At 46.5% G+C, this 27420-nt stretch overlaps 1 protein-coding gene across 1 annotated transcript in view; it reads right to left on the reverse strand.

Annotated features, from left to right (window-relative positions):
- The window catches only part of LOC116952634 (potassium voltage-gated channel subfamily A member 1), a 37548-nt gene extending 10588 nt beyond the window's left edge, over nucleotides 1-26960 (reverse strand). The window contains exons 1-2 of the mRNA XM_032972209.2: nucleotides 26325-26960; nucleotides 852-19648 (exon numbers count right to left, since the gene is read on the reverse strand). Coding sequence (XP_032828100.1) covers nucleotides 18040-19566 — 1527 coding nt within the window. The 5' untranslated portion in view covers nucleotides 19567-19648; nucleotides 26325-26960 and the 3' untranslated portion in view covers nucleotides 852-18039. The remainder of the gene's footprint in view (nucleotides 1-851; nucleotides 19649-26324) is intronic.
- Nucleotides 26961-27420: the final 460 nt, after the last annotated feature.

Genomic DNA, 27420 nt, shown 5'->3' on the forward strand with positions numbered 1-27420 from the left:
TGACACACCCTGCATCAATAACACAGTGCCTCTATTAGGCCATGAATCCTCGACTCCTTGAAAATGTTGTCAATAGTTCACCAATATTCCCGATCCACTGAGCACACATCCGAGCCGTGCCAGCACGGGACCCTCACGGCACGGGTTGTTTTTCCATTGGCCATTTGGCAAGCTGAGCCAGAACCAAACCGTGACACTCTGGCCTCACAACGCATCGACATGAGGCGCGAGGCCGAGCAGTGATCGGCGTCAGGCTCATGATTTTTGTTTCACGTTGCATCTACATGCGACTGAACTAAGGTGACGTTTGAGGCACAGGTCGGATTCAGCAGTAGGAAAAAAAGAACAACTTGGCGCCTCTTGAACCACGCCAGGCTGGCTAGGCACGACACCAAGCACGGCTCGATTGTGGTGGAAAAGAGATGTAAGAGTTAGGCGATACCAGCCACTAAAGAAACACACCCAAAGCGTGTTTAGGTACATATATTTACATTTAAAGTTAAATAATTGTTGTTATTTCAGTGCGTAAATGTTTTTTTTTCATACTGTATCCCATTAATCATCCCTTTGCTAAGTCTACTAATTACCTCAAAGTGTTCCTTCATTAAAACTGAGTACTCAACAAATGAAAACATTCCAAACCTAATTGAGTTACTCATTATTGTGAGTGGTTGTGGGTCACTGATTGAACTTGTGTGATCTAGATAAATTGAACTTGTGTGTAGCCGTTGTGTCGCACAATGGGTAATGGAAAATATCAAAATACCCATTAGAGAAAAAGGTCGGTTATATCTTTCCACAATTAAAGACTCAACAAAACAAATGGTTAAAAAACGGGGTGTCCAACTCACCACAACGTGAACTCGTCTCTCCACGACCACCGTCACCATCACCACCACCACCGCCGCAGCTTCTTCCTCCATCGTTTTTCAATCCAAAGCAGCCACCAACCCCGCACGCCGCCCTTGTAATGTAGCAACCCGCATCAAAACCAATCGCCATCTCTCTGGTGGGCGATTTTCACCTCCAGCAACATCTCTTGCGCGCTGCCATCATCAACCTACCCCCAGCCTCCCTCCCATCGCCATGACGATCCTCCTCGCAGCCAGCCCGGTGTCATCCCCAAAGACCTTCTTCAAGAGGCTCGGTAAAAAAAAAAATGACTCCTTGAACAAATGAAAAGTGGCACTGTACATTCTGTACGAGTAAAGGGCTTGCAGATGCGACCTTGTTCTTCACGAGGATTTCACTTTTTTTGTTTATTTTCCATTTTTATGTTCTTCCGTCCCGAGGTGTTTTTAATTTCTCAAAATATTCCCGATGCCATTGGTAGCTCTAGTCATCATCACCTTCATCGTCATCATTATCTTAATTTTTGTTACGACTTTTGACATTGAACACTTGATTGCTTTCAAATGAGCTCAGCAGATTCTCTCTATGTGGTTTCAATATTCTTATTCTTCTTATTATTATGCGAGTTGTTAAATCCCACGGACAATTTCAGACAAATGTTTCGATCTCTCTTCATCGTATCGTATCGTTTAACGATTTGCGTATCCTTTGAGAATGGTGTGCATCATAAACCGATGTAAACAGCTCGGGTTTCAACTTTTTCGAAGCAAAGCTATTCTTCTGTGCGACCATATTCTCCAATGTCATGCCGGTGTAGTGTTTACCAGCTCAGGCAACAAAGACATCTCGCTTCCAGTCATTCAGCAAGACATCCACTCCCACGCCTTTGCAGCAGACATCCACGCAACACAGCTCACCGTGGTCTTTTTCTTTCAGTGTTTTTTTTGTGTCCGTTGCGTGAAAAACAAAGTTACAAAACAATTAATGCCCAGTGATAGACACTTTGCAGTGGGGGGGGGGGGTGGTGAGGAGGAGGGGGAGGGGGGGATATAACAGGGGGGCCGAGAGCGTTTTAAAAAGGCTCTAGAACGCACGGATACGCACGGCCAGGGAAGAGTATTCTCCGTGCTGCGCAGCGCAGATTAATTTGCAGCAAAGGCTTGCGGAACACAAGAGCATGCAGCAGTGGATAGAGAACGTAGGCTATAAGCGGGCAGCTAGCGGGTCTATTTACAGAAAGAACAACGCTGCAGTTCATTACTCAAAGCCGATCGTTTTGGACGACGAAAAAATGTTTTAGGAATCGCAGGATTAGTAATATGTTTTTTTGTGACCAAGAGCAGCCAACCATAGTTGCAAATATAGCGATAAATATAGTGATCACGCTTCACGCTATAACCATATTTGTAGATAGCCGACTGATTTCACCATGATCCTCTCTATCTTCTCCGTAGGTGATTGGATATTGTGAACGCGATGGCACCATATCTTATTGAGAAAATTGCTAAAAGATTGAATGAGTGCATTGAGATTGGTGGTTAGATGTGTAGTGGCTTTAATTTGAAAGGTTGTGTTTTTTAATGTAATATCTCCCTTTTTTGGAGGAAAAATAATTTGGGAGATTTTTTTTCAGTAAAATTTAGGATGCATTTTTTTCAGATTTTAAATATTTCTGATCATTTACATTTAAAGAACCAAAGAGTCTCATTTACATTGTTACGTAGTTGTGTGTCTTGAGGCTCACAAAAGTGACGTCGCTCGAAGCAACGTCATATTAGCACCGCCACTTCTCCCTTCGGAATAAACCACAAACACGTTTTTATTGGATCGTCTTAAATTTCATGTCAAGCTCTGATTTGGGGATTTTTTTTTCGTTATTAGTTAACCATCAAATCTGGAACATATCCATAACTCCCTTTAATTATGAGCGTGCTATCTGCGAAAGAACCAACCTCTTTAAAATAAGACGCCAAAATAAATTTAATCTTACTGGAGTTCGCTAATTAACGATACGCTTGCAGGCAAGGGTTAAAAACGACGATTTCAGTCGCAAGTCTCGCGCTAACTGCGCGATGTCCTCGTTGCGCGAGGCCTCGCTTGCGATGGCGGTGGGGGTCTTTGGGAAGAGGGAGGAGGAGGAGGAGTAATTGCGCACTTTTATTACTAAAGTGACATTGGCCGAGGTGCAGCGCTGCAAATATTAAAAAAAAACCCTCACCGCAATTATATTTAAAGGATTTTGTTTCGCACGACTTTCACACAGCGCGGATTTAATGTGTTAAGAGAGGGATTGGGGGGTTTAGGAGCTGGGGATCACGGTTCATGTTAGGACAGTGTTAGGGTTATTGCAATGGGTAGGTAAAGGTGTGAGGAATCTAAAATGTATTGCTCATTCCACTGCTGGCGGAAGGGGCTGCACTTAGAGCTCTGGAAAGTGTCCCTCTGGAGGTTTTTATTTTGGCCTACTCTTCCACGCTGGTCAATGCACCTTGTAAGAGGTGGGAGCACCCACTGACCAAATTGGGCTAGGGTTAATGTTAATGCAGAATAAGTGTACACAAAGATAAGAGATAGCATCACGGTGCGATTTTTTTGGATTGTGTTTAAGATTAATGTTCCAGTCGTGGCAAAGTTGTTGTTGTTAAGTGTTATTGTTATAGTGAGGAATAGTGTTAGGGTAATGGTTAGCCCGAGAAGACGTCCACCATGGGGTGATAATATAAACTAATGGTCAGTTTCTCAATGGATTTTTGCATCACGAAACTATGAGACATAGCGATGGCTTGGGGAGACCTTCAATCGGTGTAGAGACAATGGACAATGATGATGGTGATGATAAAAGATTCGTGTTAGGAATAGGTTTAATGGCAGCGGTATAGTTGGATTGGTTGAAAATGTAAGAAAATTTCAGGATAAGCCCGATTACCGTGTTCCAATTATATCCAATGTGATTATTACAGATAGAATAAGTTAAATGTTATACCAAAAGTCAAAGTGTTTCTATCCTCAAAGACGCACTGTTTGGGTAGTCTTTCCCTCGTGAACCAATGATAAACCATTCCACATTCCTATGACAGAGGGGCATCTGGCAAATATCACAACCCCTTTTCGCTTCAAAGAAAATGGTGCATTATTTTATCCACCCTGGAGGATTGGTTAAGTAAGACAACCGAACTGGAAATAAACTTGTCCTACTTCCTGTGAGTCAAGCTCTCTGCTAACGGCAACACCTGGTCAAACCTCAGTGTGAGAGATAGCTCTAATGCTCGTGCTAGAATTATTACTATGATTTGTGCTAAGGTTGTTTTATGTTTTCTAAGTTCGCGTTATAAGTTAGGGCACGGGGATAATGCTATGGTAGGGATTGATGTTCGCGCCACGGACAGTGTTATGTTTAAAAAGTGGGTTTAACTTTAATTGGAGACGGGATACCCTATCTTGATTTGGAACGTCTTGATATATATTTTTTTATTTTTCTACCTACGTGACTTTACCGAAAGAACCAAAGAGTATGATACACTATCTTTAGTCCCCTGCTTTGAGCTTCATTGCCTTCGTTCGATTGACATTCTGAGATTTGGCCAGTGACACTTTTATCGAGTGTTTAATTGCCGTTGTCGCCACCTCCTCTCGCCGCTCCTGTTTGTGATGTCTCGAGGCGCGTGCTGAACACGCGGACTCGCCGCTACCGAAGGCTCGCCTTCAGGGTGTCGGCGATGACAACGAGTGGGGCGAACGCGATCACGTGCGACGATGGCGACGACTAACCCCACCAACCACCAAAGCGCGACTGACTGACGAGACCCAGTTAACTACGTGGCCTCAAGGAAGATGGACGCAGGTTCAAGATCATCTCGTAACGTTATTCGAGATGGCAGAGCACCGAGGAAGACCAAAATTAGTAACCGGCTACATATTCTTTGGGTCTTTCGGTAAAGCCACGTAGATAGAAAACATAATACGTAACTGTATTATTTTTCGGTAAAGCCACGTAGAAGGAAAAAATAATAAAAATAATAAAAGGTCTAATAGTTGTGTGGAAACCCTCCCCGTAGAGGCGGTTTAAATCTTGGCTTAAAGCTTTCGTGACTATTAGATCTTTTTTTTCAATCTACGTGGCTTTACCGAAAGACTCAAAGAATAAGAATTCCTGCAGTCACGAAAGCTTTGTCAAGATTTAACCGCCTCTAGGGGGAGGGTTTCCACACAACTATTATATATTTTATTATTTTTAATCTTATTTTCTATCTACGTCGCTTTGCCGAAAGACCCAAAGAATACGGCTACATGTTTACCGATGGCCTGACATGAGAATAACCGGGAAGGGCGGAGTGACTGCGTGCCCCGCAAGCCAACATTCAAGAGTGGAATGTTTTGACTACTAAGATACCAAATGAAATCCACAAGGTTGTCGTCGACTAAAACAACACTCTTTTATATTATTTGTTTCTTTAGGTAAAGTCACGTAGGTAGAAAATATCATAGATCACGACGTTTCGATCGCCACACAAGCAGCCGTCTGAAAACGATTGCTTGTGTGGCGATCTTTACCAAAAGAACCAAAGAGTATGGATTCCTGCAGTCACGAAAGCTTCAAATCAACACTCTTTTACTTTTATTTTTTATTATTATTTTAATCCTGGCTAAGTCATCACAGCTCGTGGGTGTCTCAAGTGCTCCCATCCATTTGCGTGCTCCCATCCATTTGCGATCTACCAACTGGGCACTCTCCGATGATCTGGACTAAAGTTACACATCACAAACGTATTCTCCCCCACTTATTCTAAAGTGTACGAGGAATTTACTTTGCAAATATTTCTACTGCTTCCATACAATTGATAAGCATGCGTCACACAGCCCATAAGATTGTGGCACCCGGTGGCACGAGACAACGCTGTCGATAACATTCCACACAACTCCCCCTCTGCCTCTCTGCCCCACCCCCCCCCTCTCTCTCTATTTAAGGCATCGACAGAGAAGTTGTCTTTCTGTTTGTCTCCGTGTGAGTCTCTCTCTGCTTGTGTGTCTGTGTGTCTATGTTGTGTGTCTCTCTCTCTCTGTGTATCTGTGTTGTCTCTCTCTGCTTGTGTGTCTGTCTGTGTGTCTATGTTGTGTGTCTCTCTCTGTGTGTGTCTCTGTGTTGCCTCTGCTTGTGTGTCTGTCTGTGTGTCTATGTTGTGTGTCTCTCTCTGTGTGTCTCTGTGTTGTCTCTCTCTGCTTGTGTGTCTGTCTGTGTGTCTCCGTGTCTGTGTTTTGTCTCTCTCACATTTAGGAATCTTTGGAAGAACGTAAATCAACCAGGTGGGGTATTGACTGTTATGTTAGCCGACTCTCTGCGTTGTATTCCATTATATTTCCAAGTTTACTAGGTTTGTTTTCTCATTCATTCGTACCTGATGATGGTTGCTTGTGTTGCAATCAAAACGTCGCGTTCTATTATTATTTAATTTAATTTATTTTTACGTGACTTTACCGAAATAACCAATGCAGTCACGAAAGCTTCAAATCCAGTTTGATAACATTCAGTTACGTCGAAAGCTTGCCCAAAGTTGCCCTGATCTATGAGGTAAATGCAACCGCGAAACATTAAACTAGGATTTAGGCTCATAAATCTGGCTAGTTAAATATAATTTCCTTTCAGAAATGCAAACACAGCTACGTACGCGTTTGCTTTTCATACAAACATTCGCTGAGGCAGGAAAATTATTTAATTTCAAGGCAGTAAATAATGTAACATTTTGAAAAAAATAATAAAATTCGATTTGCCTCACTGCAACTGAAAGATAAAAAAGTATTATCTTTTTTGGCAAGCTTATATTTATAAAGACACGTGAAAGGAAAATAAATTGCGTATTAATGTTTTTGCTCTTAACTTGTATGTACACTGATCCACTGTCCTGAACTCCCCACACCTTCACCAACCAATCCGAATTGACCAGCGTGGTGAAGTATGGTCAATCTATCCTCAAGCCGTGGTGAGGCCCTCATCCAGCCAATAATTCACAAAACGTTCTGGATATGTACTGTAGATAAACGCTCTCTGCCTACTGCAGACACGTATACCTAGTGGCATTTCCTTCTGCCAACTGATGTACTTGGGAAAAGTGTACAACATTTCAGGCAATACCATTGTTAAGAGTTGGACAAATAATAACTGGCGGGTCTCTGAAAAATAATGATGCTAAAAATAAAATAGAAGCTCACATCTTCAAAATTAAAACGTCCTTAAAGCACACCTAATACGATAGCACAAATTAGATATATTTTGAAAAAGTAAAAAAATCACATGTTAAAGACGATGAAGCAATAGATTTGATCAAAATGACAAAGCATACGATTCTTAAGATAGATAATGGTGCAGCCCTATAATTTCTTGTTCACCCAGCTGCTGGCAAAAGGTCATGCACTAGGGCAGACCGCACTATTGAACCCTTCTGAGAAGTAATTTTTGGCATTTTCGCACCTCCGATTAGCATGGTTGACTACGTACGGTGCGAAATAAGTTCAACATACGTACATTAGAATAGGTTTTCCCCTTTTTTCTGGCAACAAAACAGGTGTTAAGTTGTTCAGACACCAAACTGAAACCTTTTACAAGGAATCATGTCTGCATTAACCACAATACTTGTGGTCAGAATGCAAACGAAAAACATACAAACACAAGCAATCATCATCAGGTGTGAAACCCACAGCAAGAAATGTGTGGTTTTCACACCTGATGATGATTGTTTCCCTTCTACGTGACTTTACCGAAAGAACCAAGAATATACTCTGATAATATATGCATTGTCCTTGAAACTCTATTGGTCCACACGAGAGACAGCTTTCTTTTGAGCCTCGTCTCAAACGGTGTTAGACCAGAGGACGCCAAAACGCGTACAGCACAAAGACAATGCCACTATCAGAGTAATGAGAGCTCGGGGTGAGCATCTACATCATGGGACCTCCTTTGCCAGTATCAAAATATGATAATAGGATTTCCCCTTTTTTCTGGCAACAAAACAGGTGTTAAGTTGTTAAAACACCAAACTGAAACCTTTTACAAGGGGAAAACCTATTCTCATATTTTTTGGTACTGGAAAAGGAGGTCCCATGATAATACGTACATTAATCGACTTATTATCTGAACCGCGCCAGGACCAGTTCAGATAATAACCGGTGATGTTAACCGCTGTTGGCAATCGAACTCTGACCGCCAGATTTGTAACACAATTGCGCTAAGCGCCACGCTACCGCATATCCTTGACACTCCTTCTTCCCACTCATTGTGCTGTCGTCTCGCCCAACGTGTGTAGAACTGGGAGGAATTGCTCTACTGAGTCGATTGATCAGCTGAAACATTATTATGAGCGAAACAAGTTATTAACTACTTTTAGTTGTGGTCAATTACTCGGGCCCCTTTAATAAACGGCAGCTGCCCGCACATCCTCCTTGTCGAAAAATCCCGGCCGGTAGTCACCTCCCATCCAGTGGCACATGTGGGAACGGAGGAGATGCTTTTTTTTCCCTCCATAAACTACTTTCGTGTTATCCGATCAGTCGAGTAATCGAACTCATAATAGGTAGAGTAATCGATTACGTAAATAATCACGATATTCACAGTTCTGATTTTGTGGAATCTCACTATTCCACATGTGGAGCACGACATGAGCAAGGGAGGGGGGGGGGGGGAGGACATACATGGATTTGTGAGGTCAGATGCTTGCATCCCATTGCACAGGCTCGCCCCTAAGCCCAGCCAGCCACCAAGGATCGTTCCGCCGGCAGAAGTGCAGCCACGGCGGGGAGTGCGTTTCACAGGCGGCAGGGCGATTTCGTAAATTGCAGTGAATGCGGTGGTTTTTGCGCGAACGCGGCGTGTTTGTCTGCCAAAACAACGACGGCAGCCTCTTCCGCCCGCGCGGAATGCGCGCCGTGCGTTAGAACCGACGGCGAGTTTGCAATTTGGCGAAAATAAATTACCGTATGACTTGGACTCGCCAGAAAACTGTCTCGGACCTTGAAAAGTCAGCTATAATGGAAAGCAATCAGTTACACGGTGTTGATTGACTTGAATTTGCAATAGGTGACGAAAAAATACTTTCTTGCATACTTCAAAATTGATTAATTCTGCACACTCGTGATTTTTTTGTATTTCTAAAACTAGTAAGTTCGTCGCTCTATAAGCTTCCAGCAGATATTTTGGGTCTAATGAGATCACGTTACAGAACCCAACTCCATGTATGCAGTGTAAACAGGTGGATGGGGTCTGCCGGTTCCAAATATCCGGGGTCCCGAACCGCGAATGAATTAGTTTGTCCGGTAAACATCACGTTGTGTTTAAAAAAAACGGCCATGTCGTTTCAAAACTAGCAAGTGATGTAGATGGCACAGAGGCTCTTGCTGCTACATAATAACATCGCCCCCCCCACCCCCCTAACGTTGCCTCTTTTTTTTTCGCGACAGCATTGTGCTGCGAGAACGCTGCAAACACCACCCACGTGTACCGCACCCACGACTTGATTTGATGGCTTCCGAAGTCAGCCTCGCTCAAAATGGGGAACAGAATACATTTACGAAATTAGATCCAGAACGAGTCTGCCGTGATCCGTGATGCTGAAGCAGGCTGGCACCGGGGGGGGGGGCGGGGGGGGGCACACAGGGGCAGTCACGTGGCTGACGAGTGCGGCAGGCGGTGCAACTGCGCCCGGGGGCCCACGACCTCGAGGGGACAAGGAGCTGGGCTACAGAGAAGGCGGTGGATAGAGGACCCCCCATTTCATTATTTGCACCAGGGCCCTTCGACCCTCCGCCACTGGACAGGGGCACCCTGCTCTCCGGTTTCTGCGTAGCCGTGGCAAAACGAGGGATTCGCCTCACTCAGGAGAGGCAAAGGCAGTTGGGGCATCGGTTCCAAGTGACGGCTAGAAATGGTGCCCGCGTATGACACACAGAGTCATGATATAATCACAATTATTCCTGTTAAAATGTAACATTACTTTTAGGGCAACCCTCATATAATAACAATCTCCATGGATTATGATGCTGTACAGTACTGCGTTGAGCAACTTGCCATTGTTCTAGTCTTGAAATTGTATAATTCAGCAGAAAATATTACAAATTCATTCGCTAGTCTGCAACTGTAGCTCGGTGGGAGGTCACCTATTCTCCTCCGATGCCCCTACGGTCTGGAACTACCTTCCCACAGGCATCTGTGCTGTCAAAATCTGTGCTCCTGTTAATAGTCCAGACTCGAGAACCTTCCTCATTTCGCTCTCCCCACGACTGACTGCATTTTTCCCGAATAAAGTAAACATTCCTTCTGTTTATTTACAAAGCCTCGACATACGGTTGCATGTCGATGCTATGTAAAGCCAAATCGTTAATTTGGAGATCGGTTTGGCCTCTGGTTGACATTTGTTTAGTTCGGTAACCTCAAAACGTCACCAGGTGGTGAGAAATATTGCAACAATTATCTTCACTTAATCACTCGAAATTAATTGAATATCATACTATTTAATCATTACACGACAAACACCGCATCTTGTTGAGATGGCTACACCACATGACAACATGTTTTCACACATCATGCCCATTTAATTAATGTCTGCACTATATATCTGTTCGGTAACTATAAGTTGCTGTGTTATAATCGCAGGATCGTAAGCGATCACGCCGGCTTGTAAAGGCCTTCATCCAGCAGTGGATTGACCCAAGGCTGATGGTGACGACGATATGTTTGTAAATGCACACAAGTAAGCTTTGGAACTAATCGTTGGCGGGCGGTGACAGAAATGTTAAGATTAAGTAGGTTTACCTTTTGATTTAAAGCTTTCGTGACTGCAGTGATTCATATTCTTGGTTCTTTCGGTAAAGTCACGTTGAAGAGAAACAATAAAATAATAAAATATATATTAAAACAATAAAATTCTCACGACGTTTCGACTGTAACACAAACAGTCATCATCAGGTGTGAAAACCAACGGCACACCTGATGATGACTGTTTGTGTTACAGTCGAAACGTCGTGAGAATGTTATTGTTTTATATATATTATTATTATTTTATTGTTTCCCTTCAACGTGACTTTACCGAAAGAACCAAGAATATAGGTTTACCTTTTTATCGAACACCATAATTACCATCCCTGCTTCCCCTCGGGAAGGGCCCAATGAGACTCGAGATGAATGCGTGGGACAGTTGGCCAATTCACTTTCTCGGTATGTTGTTTTTGTGTGGAAAGAAACCTAGAATGCCCAGAGAAGACTTGCATGAGGGATAAGTTAACTACAATTACAGAATAAAAACTTGATTAGGTGCTTTCGTGACCGCAGGAATGACTCTTTGGTATTTTCGGTAAAGTCACGTAGAAATAATAAAAATAAAATAATATAATAGCATACTATGTTTCGATTGCAACACAAGCAATCATCATCAGGTACAGAATTAACACAGACACATCAGGTGACACAGAGAGGCGGAGGAGCACACCCCTCCACCTCTGATGTGTTTGTGTTAATTCTGTACCTGATTATGATTGCTTGTGTTGCAATCGAAACGTCGTATGCTATTATATAATTTTATTTTTATTATTTCTACGTGACTTTACCGAAAAAAACAAAGAGTAATTACAGAATACTTAGAGCCATAGCTGGAACCCCAAGTTGAACACAGGCAAAGATATTTCTATTTTGCATAATGGTTTTGGTACCGTGTTTCTACAAGAAGCGAACATTAATTTCAACAGTGTAGTCTCAGTTGCCAAGTAAATGCGGTGGTTCAATACACTCGAGTTTACAATTTTACTGATCTGTAACGCGGTTTTAATGAAAAGGTTAAGCCCTGCAATTTCCTGCTCAATATAATTAACGATTGGTGTGTGGAAGTCCATCGATGTGCAGTCGATTCAACGAATCCCAATTCAGGGTGGGCCGATTCAACTCGACAAATCGTTTTTTTGTTTACACTGGGCTGGATGGCTGCCCCTCTCGTGACTGCAGGGGTGGCGTGAACCGATTACACGTGGCACATCACGAGCTGGGAAAAAAAACACATCGATCCGCGATTGGACGCGTGTCATCGTAAGCTTGTGCATCCAAATTGAGCGAACAATTATCATCGTTTCGACTAATGACATTGCATCACCGAAGTGATAAAAAACACAGCAAAAACGTATGTATGCGTTGTATTGCCCAAGTACGTGCCGACCTTCATAGGTGCTCGCTAACAGCGCTTGCCCCAAAAGCCGTATAAGGCCATACGGGAGATATTTGTCTACTGCCCAAATATGGCCAAATCATGGCTTGAGATGAAGGTATGTAACTTGTCGTCTTGCTATCTTCATGAATCTCTCTCGTAATTACGATGGAAATGATACGGGACTTGGTGCACGGATGTCAAAGGTAATGCATTCGAGGTTACGTTAAGGGCAGAATGCAACCCCATCGTAGACACGTGGAATTTACACACGGGACACAAATATCAACATCATCGGCCATGGACAACCAAACTGCTGGATGAAGGTCTCCCAAAGCCTCCACCACGTCTTACAATCCCCGCGATGTAATCATCTACCCCCCCCACCCGCACCTGCGTACAAACTGATTTTTGTTGCTCCATAAATGTCTCTACCGCTTCCATCACCTGCTTATGTACAATTGATAAACATGCGTCACACAGGCCGTAACATCGTGGCATCCGGTGGCATGAGACAACGCTGCCGATGACATTCAGTAATGTCGAAACCTTGTCGAAGGTTTCCCTGATCAATGAGGTAAATCCAACCATTTAAAACTCTGGATGTCAAAGTTTTGAATGATAGTTGGTCGGTATGGATGTGCAACACCAACAATAATAACTTAAATGACACGACGATAACAATGATGGTGGACGACAACAAAGACTGTGATGATGATGATGATGTTGTTTCTGACGATAGCGATGGATGACCGTCGTCTGACACCAGTCACTGACGCTGCCACCGCGATCAATGGCGACGTTGACGACGATAACAATGGCCGCTGATCGATGTCGCCACTTTTCACTCCGTCTCTGTGCTAAACCTTGTTTTATAATGAGAATAGGTTTTTACCCTTTTTTCTGGCAACAAAACAGGTGTTAAGTTGTTAAAACACCAAACTGAAACCTTTAACAAGGAATCATGTGTGCATTAACCACAATGCTCGTGGTCAGCATGCAAACAAAAACACACTCTGATAATATATTGGCATTGTCTTTGAAACTGATTGGTCCCCACCAGAGACAGCTTTCTATTGAGCCTCGTCTCAAACGGTGTTATACCAGAGGACGCCAAAAGGCGTACAGCCCAAAGACAATGCCACTATCAGAGTAATGAGAGCTCGGGGTCAGCAGCTACATCATGGGACCTCCTTTGCCACTACCAAAATATGAGATTAGGTTTTCCCCTTTTTCTGTAAAAGGTTTCAGTTTGGTGTTTTAACATCTCAACACCTACTCTTTGGGTCTTTCGGTAAAGTCACGTGGATAGAATATTTATTCCTGCCTCAGCAGTCTGCCTGCTGAATTTTTTCACCTGAAGACGATTGCTTGTGTTGCGATCAAAACGTCGTGATTTTTTTCTATCTACGTGACTTTACCGAAAGACCCAAAGAGTTCGAATTCCTGCAATCACGAAAGCTTGAAGTCAAAATCTCAACACCTGTTTTGTTGCCAGAAAAAAAGGGGAAAACCGATTCTCATATTTTGGTACTGGCAAAGGAGGTCCCATGATGTAACTTGTTTTTATAATGCCCACTCTTTAATACAGAAAAAAATTATTATTTTACGGAGTCTCAGCAGGGTCTTGCAAATGGGATCGTTTTGGCCAATTCTGTCCGCGAGTGTTTGGCTGTGCGGAATGAAACCCGAGCACGGATACCCGAATGAAAAAACGCATTGGAGAGGGTAGGTCTCAGCGCTCTGTACAAACGGATTCAACGATTCACCGCTGTACGTCCACATCCTCACCGTCTTTGCAGTCACTGCTGCAGAAATGGCCAAACCCCTACGATGCAGTGTGCACCTTTGAGTCAACGACCAATTCAGACGACATGTATTGTAATCTACTGCTGGACATGAGCCTCACCATGCTGTATGGGTTACAGGGGCTATTTGACCAAACTTCACCATTCTGGTCAGTACGGGTTAGTGAAGGCAGGGTTCACAGACGTGAGAGAGTGCAGTAACAATTGCACTGGCCTCTTCCGCCCAACACGTCACCCCCACAGCAGCTTACAACAGCCTGCCGTGCATGGAGGTCTCCCCCATCCCAGCGCTATCCAGGCTAAACGCTGCTTAGCTTCTGAGAGCTTAAGAGGGATTGGTCCCATCCTGGGGAGATTTGTTGATAGGCGCTGGGAATCCACTTGAAAGAATACAGTACCGCAGGAGCAGGGCCTTGGACGACAAATTGTAGATTGGTCCAACAGCTGTGAGATGAACACAAATGTGATAATGATGGTTATGTATTTACCTTTAATGATGGAGGTAATTAGGAGAATTGGTGAAGATGTTTATAATTACGGCGGCGATGACGATGATGATGGAGTTGATAACAATGGGTGAGGATGACAGATGTTAGAGACAACAATGGACAAGGATGGATGAAAATGATGATGGCAAAAAAAGATGTATGTTGAACTTATGTTGCACTGTACATAGCCAACCGTGCTAATCGGAGGTGCGAAACATGTTGAATGATGACATTTAGCGCTCTTTTTTTTGCATGGTGTTACAATATCCGTGGCAAGAGTCAACCACAAACGAAAGGTAGAACGGACAACAGGAAGATCCACAGACCTCTCTGTGATCCATTTTCACGAGGATAGCAGGAGTGGCACACACACAAAAAAATCCATCCTCTTTGCAAAATTTTAGAAAATAGGTAATATTCATTATCTGATAATATATGCATTGTCTTTGAAACTGTTTGCGTGTTCACCACAAGTACCACGTGTGGTTAATGCAGACTTGTTTCCTTGCAAAAGGTTTCTATTTGGTGTTTGAACATCTTAACACCTCGTTTTAAAGCTTTCGAGACTGCAGGAATTCATATTCTTGATTCTTTCGGTAAAGTCACGTAGAAGGGAAATAATAATAAAATAATAATAAAACAATATCATTTTGATAATTTTATTGTTTTATTTTTATTATTTTAATATTTCCCTTCAACGTGACTATACCTTAAAGAACCAATAATATCTTAACACCTTTTATTATTTTATATATATTATTTTATTGTTTCCCTTCAACGTGACTTTACCGAAAGAACCAAGAATATATTTAACACCTGTTTTATTGCCAGAAATGGTAAAACCTATTGTTATTTTTCATACTTTGATACTGACAAAAAGGTCCCACGATAATAATCGTCAGCCATTGTCTGTCCACTGGTGGATTGAGGCCTCTCTGCATGAGTCACTATTCCTCACCGCCCAGTACTGCTGCCATCCATCTCACTCCCGCACACGAAGCAATCCCACCGCTCCGTCTCTGCGGCGATGACGTCTCTTGGACGCGTTCTCCTCCTTTGGCTGCCATTCCATCGCCGGTCTCCTCCGTAGACCGTTATCCAGTCAAGAGGTGTGTCCAGGCCCAGTCAATTAATAATAGTAATGGCGCAGGTAAATCGGCCACGGATAGGAAATGTCACAGTTATATCTACTACTGCATATATAAATCTCCCATCTCTGCATTGGCTTATCTGTGACAGATATCCGAACTTTTGTCACAGATGCTGCAGAATTGTCATTGTGCACTATGCCCAGTGGCCTCTCAAACCAAAAACCAGCAGCCTTTGTCCCTTGATAACGAAACACCTTGTATTACCCCACCTGTTCACGTCTGCCAATGTTTACTCTTCAATCACGTGCTGACCCAGCAGGCTAACAAATATTAAGATTATAGAAAATCTACAGTTTTTTACATATAGGTTATCGTTTTCAACATCCTTCCATTATTTTTGTAAAATGCATTGTCTTAGACGAAATAATGTTTTAAAATGGAAATTATGACTTCTTTTGTGATGATGCTACATGTGTTCAATGAAGATAGGCCTCCCACCACAGGAATGTGGAATGTCCGCTACCCCTCCATGCTAGTTTGAGCATTAACACACTTTGACTTTTACAATTCTCGTTTCGGTATTTTTTTAATACGCAGCCATAGTTGTGTTGGCGGAATAACAGGACTCCCAGGGCCAACATCGTCCCACCATGCTCACGATCGCCATGGCAATTATCTTTATTAATGGGGTTCACATAACGTGCACCTTTTGGCGAGGTTGCACTGCGATGTGGGCGGTCAACATTGGCAATTGTTGTTGAGTGCAAATTATTTATAAGCCTCCTTTAAGTATGGCACTATGGAAAAGCAACAGTTTTGATACGTGTCATAGTTGAATGCTACATTCGTTTCAACCAATCCAAGGGGGCAGTCGATGACATACAGTATGGATCACAGCAGCAGTGGTGCTGTGATCCATACAGCGTCTAAAAAATAAACAAGTTAAACCAAAGCAATGTAATGCAATGTTTAGAGTTATCTCTAATCTGCAGGGCACCTCCATAGGAATGTGGAATGTTCCACTCCAGATACATGAAACAACGATGAGAGGCGATGAACATCTCCAGGACTCGCTTAAACATGGGAGCCATTTCCATTTAATCGTTAAAGTGCAAAGTTTGGAAATCACATAATGCATGCCATGCTGTTCCTAATTTAAGAAAATTACTTTTGTAGATGTGTGGCGATACATATTTAAACATGTATAAACAAGAGTGTGGATCATTAAAATGTCAGTGGGTACAGCAGTGCAGGGCCTCCAATGACAAGATCGTCAGCTGTGATTCTGGCCAGGGTTGACTCATCATCATCCCTCTGGATTGAGTCATTTGAGCACCAACCAGTGAGTGCATAGCACTTGATGCAGGGTCCCAAACAGTGGTGGACATTAATATCAAGCGTAGAACGGGAACATGTAGTTTCCCAAATGTAATAGCCTATGTTATCGACTTATGTTTAGCGGTTTAAAATTATACAAACTCTTACTCGGGCTGCCAGTCTCCAGAAAGGTTTTAAGTGGAAGTGCCGCTTTTAGCAATGTTTGCCTTATCCCAATTTCCCTCGTGAAATACATTTGCGCGCAACGGGAAACCAAAAGTGGCCCTTGTATTCCTCACTCTTCACGCGTGCATCTCACATGTGTGCGTTTATGTACGCGCACGCATGCACGCCGAGTTGTCGTTTGCATTATTTTCCAACAACTTTCATTCAAATAAAAAGTCGAAAGGTTAGCGTGCGTGAGTGCGAGCGGGCGCCTTTGTGACGAAAGCTGCTCACCCAACGTGCATTCACACCCTAGAATGCCTGTCGCAGGTCCGGCGCAAACTTGACGCGCGCGAGACGTTGTCGGCTTGGGTTTCGCTTCGGTAATAATTTTCATCCCTAGGATAGTTTGATCTGGGCTGTTTGCTTCCCCTTTGAGAATGGAAGTCATCCGACCAAACTTGGTCACATTAACGGCTCCCCGATGCGTTTTCAGATCGTACCGTGTATTCTTAGGCGTGGTGACCGACGCTGTTGCTCCACGCTCCGGGAGCTTCCATCAGGAACTGAACAACCCTGAAAACGCATTGGAGAGCTGTGCCTATGCAGCACAACGGCAAAAAAAAACCCACTGCAGTTGTACAGCCAGATTTATTATAGTCCGAGGCCAGTGTTACTTCTTCTGAGGCTCTCAGCAGCGTTAAGTGTTCCGTATACAAAGTGCATCACGATGAGTCCACCAATACTAAGCGTAGGTGTGGCAATAAGATGTCCAATACAGGAAAGAAAAAAACAAGTGCCTCGATCCAATAGAAAATCTACTGAGAGCAGCAGCTACACGAGCCTTACCGGTAACATCAGGTCAAAGGTTACCTTGGTGCCAACAAGTTATTCAGTGGCTTGACGTAGGGTCGGTGCTCTTACCGGCAGACGCGATGTTGGTCACTGCTTTTAAGTGCCAGGAAGATTAGGGTTAGAGGTGGAAGATTAATAGTCATTAGTTCCACTGCTGGCAGCAGCAAATGTTTGTTATCGTTTTCTCTGACGCCAGTACAAATCCGATTCGGAGCAGCCGTTTGTTGTTTTCTTCTTCTTTCAAGACGAAAAAAAATGACAAAGACCACTGACAAGATGGAGAAAGGTCTCACACGTCCGTCTCGATCCGACTGCCGCCGACGTGCTTGTGCTGCTGCGCCGTCGCCACGTTGCAGTTGCTGAGCTTGAGCTCGCCCTCGACGCATGAGTCCTCGTCCGCGTGCTCGTCCGCCTCCTTGCAGTCGATCTTCTCGAACGACGAGAAGCTGCAAATGCTGCGGCGGCACAGCTCCGAGTTGGCCTCGGCATTGTCGGCGTGCGTCGCTTCGTGGAAGGGCGTGCTGTGCACGTGCGAATAGACCGTCTGGTCCTCGCCTTCCGTCTCGCGCTGGTAGAAGTAGTTGAAGTTGGACACGATGACCGGCACGGGCAGCGAGACCGTGAGCACGCCGGCGATGGCGCAGAGCGAGCCGACGATCTTGCCTCCCACCGTCTTGGGCGACATGTCGCCGTAGCCCACCGTGGTCATCGTCACCAATGACCACCAGAACGCGTCGGGGATGCTTTGGAATTCCGTCTTCTTGCTGTCCACCTCGGCGAAGAAGACGGCGCTCGAGAAGAGGATGACGCCGATGAAGAGGAAGAAGATGAGGAGGCCCAGCTCGCGCATCGACGCATGCAGCGTATGGCCCAGGATCTGCAGCCCCTTGGAGTGGCGTGATAGCTTGAAGATCCTGAAGACGCGCACCAGCCGGATGACCCTGAGGATGGCGAGCGACATCGTCTGCTGCCCGTTGGCGCTGCCAGTCTGCTCGGCCATCTCCGTGCCGAGCGTGATGAAGTAGGGCACGATGGCCACAATGTCGATGATGTTCATTAGGTTCTTGCCGAACTCAACCTTGCTGGGGCACGCGCAGAAGCGGACCATGAGCTCAAAGGAAAACCAAATGATGCAGATGGTCTCCATGATGAAGAAGGGGTCGGCAAAGACGTTGTGGTAGAAGTAGTGCGTTCCGTTCGTGTAGTACGACACCTTGTAGAGGTCTGCATCGTCGCGGAACTCGGGCAGCGTCTCCAGACAGAAGATGATGATGGAGATGAGGATGACGAGCACGGACACGATGGCGATGGCACGCGCTGGACTGGAGCTCTCCGGGTACTCGAAGAGGAGCCACACCTGGCGCTGGAACTCATTTTCTGGCAACGGCTTCTCGGGCTCCTTCACGTAGCCCTCGTCCTCGCGATAGCGCAGCATTGTCTCCTCGCCCAGGTCGTAGAAGCGCACCTCTTCCGTAAAGATGTCGTAGGGCACGCTCACGGGCCTGCGCAGCCTGCCGCCTGACTGGTAGTAGTAGAGGATGGCGTCGAAGCTCGGCCGGTTGCGGTCGAAGAAGTACTCGTTGCGCAGCGGGTCGAAGTAGCGCATCCGCTTCTGGGGGTCTCCCAGCAGCGTGTCGGGGAACTGGGCCAGCGTGCGCAGCTGCGTCTCGAAGCGCAGGCCGGACACGTTGATGACCACGCGCTCGCAGAAGTCATGGCCGCCGGGCCGTGCCAGCTCGTACCGCTCCTGCGGGTAGCCTCCCTGCACCGCCACGGCCGCATCATCCGAGCCGGCCTTGACACCCACCACCGTCATGATGCAGGCGAGATGGGGAGCCGGGGGCCGTCGCCGTCAACGTGCACGCCCGAACGCGCGCCACACGCCTGCTCCGTGCCTCCTGTAACCAGATGTGTTTGCACACGCACGCACATGCACACGGGTACACACAAGACAAATATCCATCGTATTGCCTTAACAGACCGTAGGGGCCAGTGCTGTTAGCGAGCACCTATGAAGGCCAGCACAGCACACCAGGGGATGGGTGGCCAGCACCACGCCCGACCGCCTTTGTTTCCCCAGTGTCGATGTTTACCCACCGCACCAGGTACTCATTTGAGGCTGAATCGACCTAGGGGAGGCCCAGGGCCGGTTCGAATAACCGTCACTGGTGTTGGCCGTGAGCGGGAATCGAACTAGGGTCACCGGGTTCGTAGCACAGCGCGCTAACCGCTACACTACTGCTCCCCACACACAGACGGAAATAGACACACACACAACAACAACAACAACAACCGCCATTCGCCAATAAGTGGCGGTGACGTCACCACGACGCTTGTGCCAGGCCATGAGGCCACGTGAAGTGTCGAACGCCCGATGGCAGGAGGTCACGGGGCAGACCCAAGTGTTACCGGTCGACTGACTAAGATCTCTGAGATGACTGGCTGATGCACCACCTTGCCCCCTACTGTGCCAACCTGCTGAGCTTTAGCCACCCAGCGCTCCGCTCGTTGTTGTGAGCGTCGCTCCTCCGCCCTCCGTTGTTGTTGGAGGGCGACTGCCTCCAACTGCCCAGCAGCGTCCTTCACGAGCCTCCTCCACAGAGGCCGATCTTGACACCGCTGGTACCAGTCATCGGCAAGTCCACTCAGCTCCACGTCCTCCTGTACCACATCACTCCATCTCTTATCTAGCTCGTGCCGCGCCCGTTTAGCCCCCTCGATCCGGCCGAACAAAATCTGTTTTGGCATGTGGTGGCTGGGCATGCGGGCTACATGACCCAGCCAACGCAGCCTTGCCTGCCGGAGGAGCTCACCGATGGGACCGTGCCCAGTTCTTTCAAAGATTTGTGAGCTCACAAAATCCAGCCTGGTTAAACCCAGGATGGATCGTAGGCAGGCTAGCCTAAATGTTTCTAACCGGCGAAGATGTTTTATTAGGGGTGTCCACGTTTATTACATGAAGCCATAATTACATGCTTTCCAATTAAGGCTGGAAGCATATAACTGCGTGAGTTTTCGCAGTTGTGCTGTCTAGCTCTGGGATGCCCCGCGCATTGTTCTGCAAGATGTCCGACGTTTCGCTTCACGCGCTGGAAGCTTCCTCGGGTACCAAATATCTTTAGGAACTGAAATGTATTTCCTGAAGAAGCTCCCAGCATCACGTGGAGCGAGACGTCAGACACCATGCCGACAACATACGGCAACAGCCCGAATGAAACATTTACACAACTATGCAGCAGCATAACTGCGAGCTGTGAAGCTTTTATGCACTTGCGCTGCTTGGCCATCCGTCGGGGCGAGGAGGTGGAGGGTGCACGATAACTGTCGAAAAAGATTATACAATATGTAGCAAACTTTAGTATAACGTTGTGAGGCTATTAGGGACTGACCCAATTCAAAATCGTCCAAAGTGATCAAAGCATACCTGTCAACCCCTTATTAGTGCCCCACCTTATTACAGACCAATTCAGACCTCATTGGTCACCCCGTGCCCTTATAAATCTCAGCGTTCATCCTACAAAGTCCCATCACAAGGGAGAAACACAAACAAATATACACTTGTTTTTGCCCGTATTGAAACGTCTGTATGCCGTATGGACCTGACAACTCAATATCCCTGTACAAGAATACGGAGTAAACCGTATGGGTTGACAGCTGTGTCAAAGGGTTACGCAAAACCTAGAGATTCAAACCAGGGGTTAAAATTATCTCACTACATGCATTTGCAAAAGCGCACATGCGTTTGGCCCTGACAACCACCCGTTGTCTTCCGTACTGCTCTAACGAAGCTATTAAATGCTTCTGAAGACAAACGCAGGTTGGGAACGCGTTACATAATCCATGCATATTCTTGACCATCTTTTTTTCTCCCCTCCAACTTATAATTTGACGTTTTTATCGACTGACTATGAATGCAAATCTATTAGAATAGACAGTCAGGATTTACATTCTTGTTTGCATATTATATGTTGGTCCCCATTAACGTGAGCCTATGCGTATGACGTGTGCGCGAGTGTGTCTGTATAAGCAAGCGTCCACTGGAGGAATCCGATGAGCTATGAAGCTCTTTTTTCACGGATGTCCAGTAGGGACGGGTCAGAAAGTCACAACAGCAAACAATACAAAAACACGATAGGAGTGCAAAGTAAGAAAATCACTCGAAATGATATTTTACCAGGCAAAGCCCACTGAGATATTAGCTTCATTTTCAGAAGCTACGCATACACATTTGTCAATCCGCTGCTGGATGAGGGCCACGTCGGGTTGTCACTTTCTTCCACAGACCAAACCCCAGCTACATGTTTCAGTCGGCACAAAGTCTATCAAAACTTCGCTATCTACTCTGAATAAGGTTCAGCACAATACCGCCAACAGATGTGGATACAAATCATTTCCTGCCACCTGAACAATGAAGTCGATTCCCGGACTGACCGGGTCAAAAAACCCAGAGAGGTGGCAGCCCCGAGGGCCACCCCGGGTCTTGTGGGTTTATGTAACCATACTTCGCCACGCTGGTCAGTGCAGGTTGATGACTGTGGGGGGGAACGTAGCCATGGGAGCACTGAAGTATAGCACAACTATTGCTTTTTCTGACCTGACCTTCTGATGTCCACGACATTTGTCTTTCCATGTCTGAGCGTGTAAATGTCGGCGTATGTGGAATATATGACTGTGAATTCTGGTAGCGCCTGTGTGTGAGTGGGTGTGTGCATGTATGTATGTATGCGAGGAGCGGTGGCGTAGCGGTTAGCACGCTGCGCTACGAACCCGGCAACCCGAGTTCGATTCCCGCTCACAGCCAACACCGGTGGCAATTATCTGAACCGGTTCTGGTCCTCCCCTACGTCGACTCAGCCTCAAATGAGTACCTAGTGCGGTGTGTAAGCATCGCCACTAGGGAGACAAATGCAGCCAGGCATGTGGTGCTGGCCACCGACCCCGTCGTGTGCCGTGCCGGCTTAAATAGGTGCTCGCTAACAGCACTTGCCTCAACAATCTGTTACAGGCTATATATGCGAGCACTTGCCCCAACAGCTCATTAAAGTCAATATGGGAGATCTCTGTCTTTGGTATTTGTGACAGCCACTCACCTCTTCGTGTGCTGTGTCGGCCTTCATAGGTGCTCGATAAACAGCACTTGCCCCAAGTTTGTTAAAAAGGCTACATAGGGGACCTTTGTCTTTGGGTTTTGTGTTTTTTCTGGTGTTTCTGACAGTGGCGATTTACACCAAAAGCAACAAATCTGTGCCTGCACCTGCGCTGGCATAGCCCCTCCGGTATGCCGACGAAGGTTCGAGGTACTGACGACACAACCACCCCCTCTCTTCGACACGTGCAATGCAGTCATTTTGTTAATCCACTGCTGGATAAAGGGCTCCCCCCCCCATCCCCCCTTTCACCACCGACGCCACGCCAATCATTGGGGTTTTTTTGGCCATACTTCACCACGCTGGTCAGTGCGGGTTGGTCGAGAGGGTGCCCACTGTGGGTGCGCTAACCGCTGTGCCACCACTCCCACCACTGTCTTGTGACGTTAAAGCCCGAATAGGCGCTCGCTAAGAGCACCTCCAATATCCTCTAAGACAATCACGTGTCAATATATGTGTATGCATACGTTTTCGTGACTGGGAATACAAAGGCGGCCGGGACATGGCGTTTGTCCACGCCACCACCCCCCGTCGCACGCTGTGTCAGGCTTAATAGGATCTCGCCAACAGCACTTGCCCCAACAGTCTATGTAAGGCTATACGGGGGACCTTTGTAGTTGTTTTCGTCACACAGCCCGATTAAACAAGACGAGTCAACGTGCACCGTGAGACGGTCTGCACCCGGCCTGGACCTCCCTTAGGTAATCTCAGTGCCGGATTAAGCTAGTGCGGGGTCTGTAGCATATGTTATAAAGGGGCCCTAAATATAAAACAACCCTAAATATTCAAACACAAAATTTTCACTTGCATAGTAAAGTAATTGCATTTTTTCATTTGCTATACAGCCAGAAAATACAACAAATCGCTAACCTTAAACACCCAGTCGTTCAGTACTATAGTAATAGAGCAAGTGCAGAATCACTGAACCGGAATCGATAACTTGCAATCATTTAGCGCGGGGCCCTTGAAAGTGCGGGGCCAGTAGCCACTACATATGTAGCTCCTTGTGCTACTAGGATCATCCGGCACTGGGTATACTCGGCCTAAAACGAGTTCTTCACAAGCGCGCCGTGCCGTCAGCACAGCTTCTGTGGCCGTCGGCGCTGACGGAGGGAAGACAAAAGCGGCCGGGCGCGCTCTCGCGCTGAGCAGCAGGCAGTACAAGTGGCGCACACATTGCTGCCCCGCCGGTGAAGATGATGAGTCCGTTTAACACGTAGGCTTTCGACGACCAATATTATCCATAAAACAGTTGTTTGGGGTTAGATCACGTAAATATAAATGCGTCGTTAAACCCGCCGCCACCCGACACAGCCAATTAGAAAGGTTTGTCACGTAAAGAGAACGTGTCAATTCGTTACTCGTATACGAGTAACACACCGGTGTGTGCTGCACTAGTAACGAATTGTCATGTTCTGTTTACGTGCCAAACCTTACAACCCTTACTAATTGGCTGTGCCGGGTGGTGACGAGTTTAACGACACATTTATGTTTACGCGATCAGACCCCCCCAAAAAAACCTGTATTATGGAAGATGAGTCGAGAACAGTTACACAATGGCTAACATAAGGTCGGTTGTGTTTCGTCCAAATTGCCGCTGGGATTGTGGAATGATGCTTTGGTTGTTTTGCTGTGGACGTGATTGGGCGCAGAAGCAATGAATGAGGAAAGGGATCGTGTCCCTATAGCTGTGTGTGGGGGGGGGGGTCCCCTCGCCTCCGTTCTAGCCTCTTGTTAATTCAGCTCATTTCCCCACTGGTCCATTCAGCTCACTTTACGTTTCGTGTACGCTTAATGTTTAAGATGTTAGAAAAAGTTATCGTTATTAATTGTCTTATAAATGCTTACTTATGCCGTCTCAAAATAGTTTTTTTCCGATTTCTGGTGCCATATGCATTTCTTTAGGCGTTTGTCACCCGGGTTCAAAGGAAATGTCATCTCTAATTAATTCACTCCTGTATGATGTCTACCAACTACTGCAATCAACATTAAAAAATTACCGCTAATATATATTTTTTTACAATTGAACCCATTGTACCGACATTTTTGCATTACTTTGTACTCAGAAAATGTATAGTTTTTATGCCTTTCTACGGATACTGCAATGTATCTATACAAGTATACGCAATCGGTTTGCATCATGATTCAAACAAACAACGGGAGGTGGGCAGCGGTGGTGCAGTGCTTCGCGCCCTTGGGGGCACTTCGTACCCAGCCGCCTGGGCTCGATTCCCGGCCACGGCTAACATCAGTGGCCCGCATCGAGTAACATCTCGAACCTATCTCTGCGTTCACCCCCCCCACTACCTCTCTCTCTCTCCCTCTTCTTCAGCTTGCCGCACCGACCCGCGTGATGAAGTATGGTCAAGCAATTAACAACCCCCCCCCCCCCCCCACAATGGCTCTAACGCAGCATATGGGATGGGCCCTTATCAAGCAGTGGACTGACGAAGGGGCGGACAATTAATGCAGCGTAATAATTGGCTACGAGTTGTATTTCCAGCACGTACTGCATGTTGTTATTGTGTGTAGCGGCGGCACCTTGGAGTGTCGGTGATTTTCCTCGCTCCCCGTGCCTGGCTATCAAAATGGAGCGGCTACTCCTGCGTCAGCAGATTTGCCTCTCCGTGCCGCAATGGAAGGCTGTTTCACGCCTCCTGTCTCCACTGGAAACCCTTCCCCTAATATAATCAACAACGGCAGCCCGGTATTCTGTTCCACAGCAAGAGCAGCAGCATCCGTACGCGAGCGTGCGCGCATATATACATACACGCACGGTCACATACACACGTTACATCAATGAACTTGCACTCAAAAAATATATATATGAGTCGTCTAAATTTTGAAATTCGAATACATTTCGCTTGCGGGGTCAATATTATGTGCGGGTGGTAACTGCATAACAACTGCATCCTACACACAGACACACACAGGCACAGTGGGCATCTATCCGCATTCTACCCGAGCCGATATTTGATATGATTCTGAATGAAACTATCGCGTTATGTGTGAAAACAATACAAAACAAAAATACACACGATGCCCCAATTGCACTTATAATTGTGTTTAACCAACCACAAACAAATGTGTATTTTTCAGTATTACCCCGAAGAATTGTAACGTGAATAGCACGCGCGCTCACAGCTATAGCGCAGTGCCCGCGCTAAACAATATGCAGCACGTCAGCATCAGCAAAGACTCTGCAGGTATGATATCCAGTGTGTGTGTGTGTGACAGAGAGGGAGAGAGGGAGGGCGATATCTCTCCCGTAACCATGCGAGCTCAACGCTGCTAAGCACGACATCCGCATCACACACACACACTGACACACACGCGGGCATGCGAACAAAAAAAATTACATCCATCACTCCTAACCACCACCCCACGCCCTGCATCGCCAACCAACACACACACACAGATGCCTTACCCGATCCGACCCTTTCTCCTGCCGATATCGTGTTGTCGCTTCGCTGGCAGATACTTGGCGTTTCCCGAAGGCAGCCTGGCGCGGCGCTGCTCCTGGCGATGCTGCGGGTGGTGGTGTGGGTGGTGGGTGCCTGGAGCGCTTCAACGAGGGTGGGATGGAGATTCGCTTTATTGGCTTCCTCCGTCGCGAGTCGCCGTCTGTTCGTTCCCTTGCACCGCGCACCGCGAACAGCCTCATCGGCGGTGTCGCCCGGCCACCATCAAAGGTGGCTTCATTAACAGAATCATCATCTTCTTCTTCTTCTACATCACCGTCGTCGTCTTCTTCTTCCTCATCAGCAGTAGCAGCAGCAGCATCGTCAGCAACGGAGGCGTCCCATCGGACTGATTGCGCGCTTGTGCGCTGGAAAGATGATAATGGTAATCATGGAGACGCCGCTATTGCTCCTGCCGCTATTGTGGGGCTGCCGAGATAATGATGATGATGTTGCTGATGTTGCTGATAGTGGTGGTGGTGGTGTTGGCGGCAGCGGCGGCGGTACCGGTGCTGATGCTGGTAATGTGTTGAATTCTGCACCGAGAGTCCGCATGAGCGCAGGAGACATGACGTCATGACGCATGCATGTACGGCGCGTCACTCTCCCCGGGAGCCAGGAGATATGGGGGGGGGGGGGGTTAAGGAATGGGGGGGGGGGTGTCGGGGGGGGGTTTATATCTGAACCGGGACGTATCTTCCCCTAGGTCGATTCGGCCTTAAAACGAGTACCTGGTGCAAGGGTGGGTAAATATTAGCACTGGGGTCGAGGCAAAGGCGGCCGAGGGTGATGCCCAGCAGCCCACCGCTTCGTGCTGGGCACTGTGTGCATAGGTGCTCGCAAATCGCCCTTACACCGATAGCCTGCGAAAGCCTACACGGGGAGTGTTTGTCTTTGATATCTGAGCCGGTTCCCGTGGTCTTCTAACCCTAAGGTCGACTCAGATTTAAATGACGATCTGGTGCAGGGTGTGTGTGTGCCAACATGGGCACTGGGATAGAGGCAAAGGCGGCCGAGGTGATGCTGGCAACATCGCCCCTTCTTCATAGGTGCTCGCTCACA

This window comes from Petromyzon marinus, chromosome 3 (genome assembly GCF_048934315.1).
Source record: "Petromyzon marinus isolate PM22_M1 ecotype Great Lakes invasive population chromosome 3, UKy_Petmar_22M1.pri1.0, whole genome shotgun sequence".
Classification (NCBI taxonomy): Eukaryota; Metazoa; Chordata; class Hyperoartia; order Petromyzontiformes; family Petromyzontidae; genus Petromyzon; species Petromyzon marinus.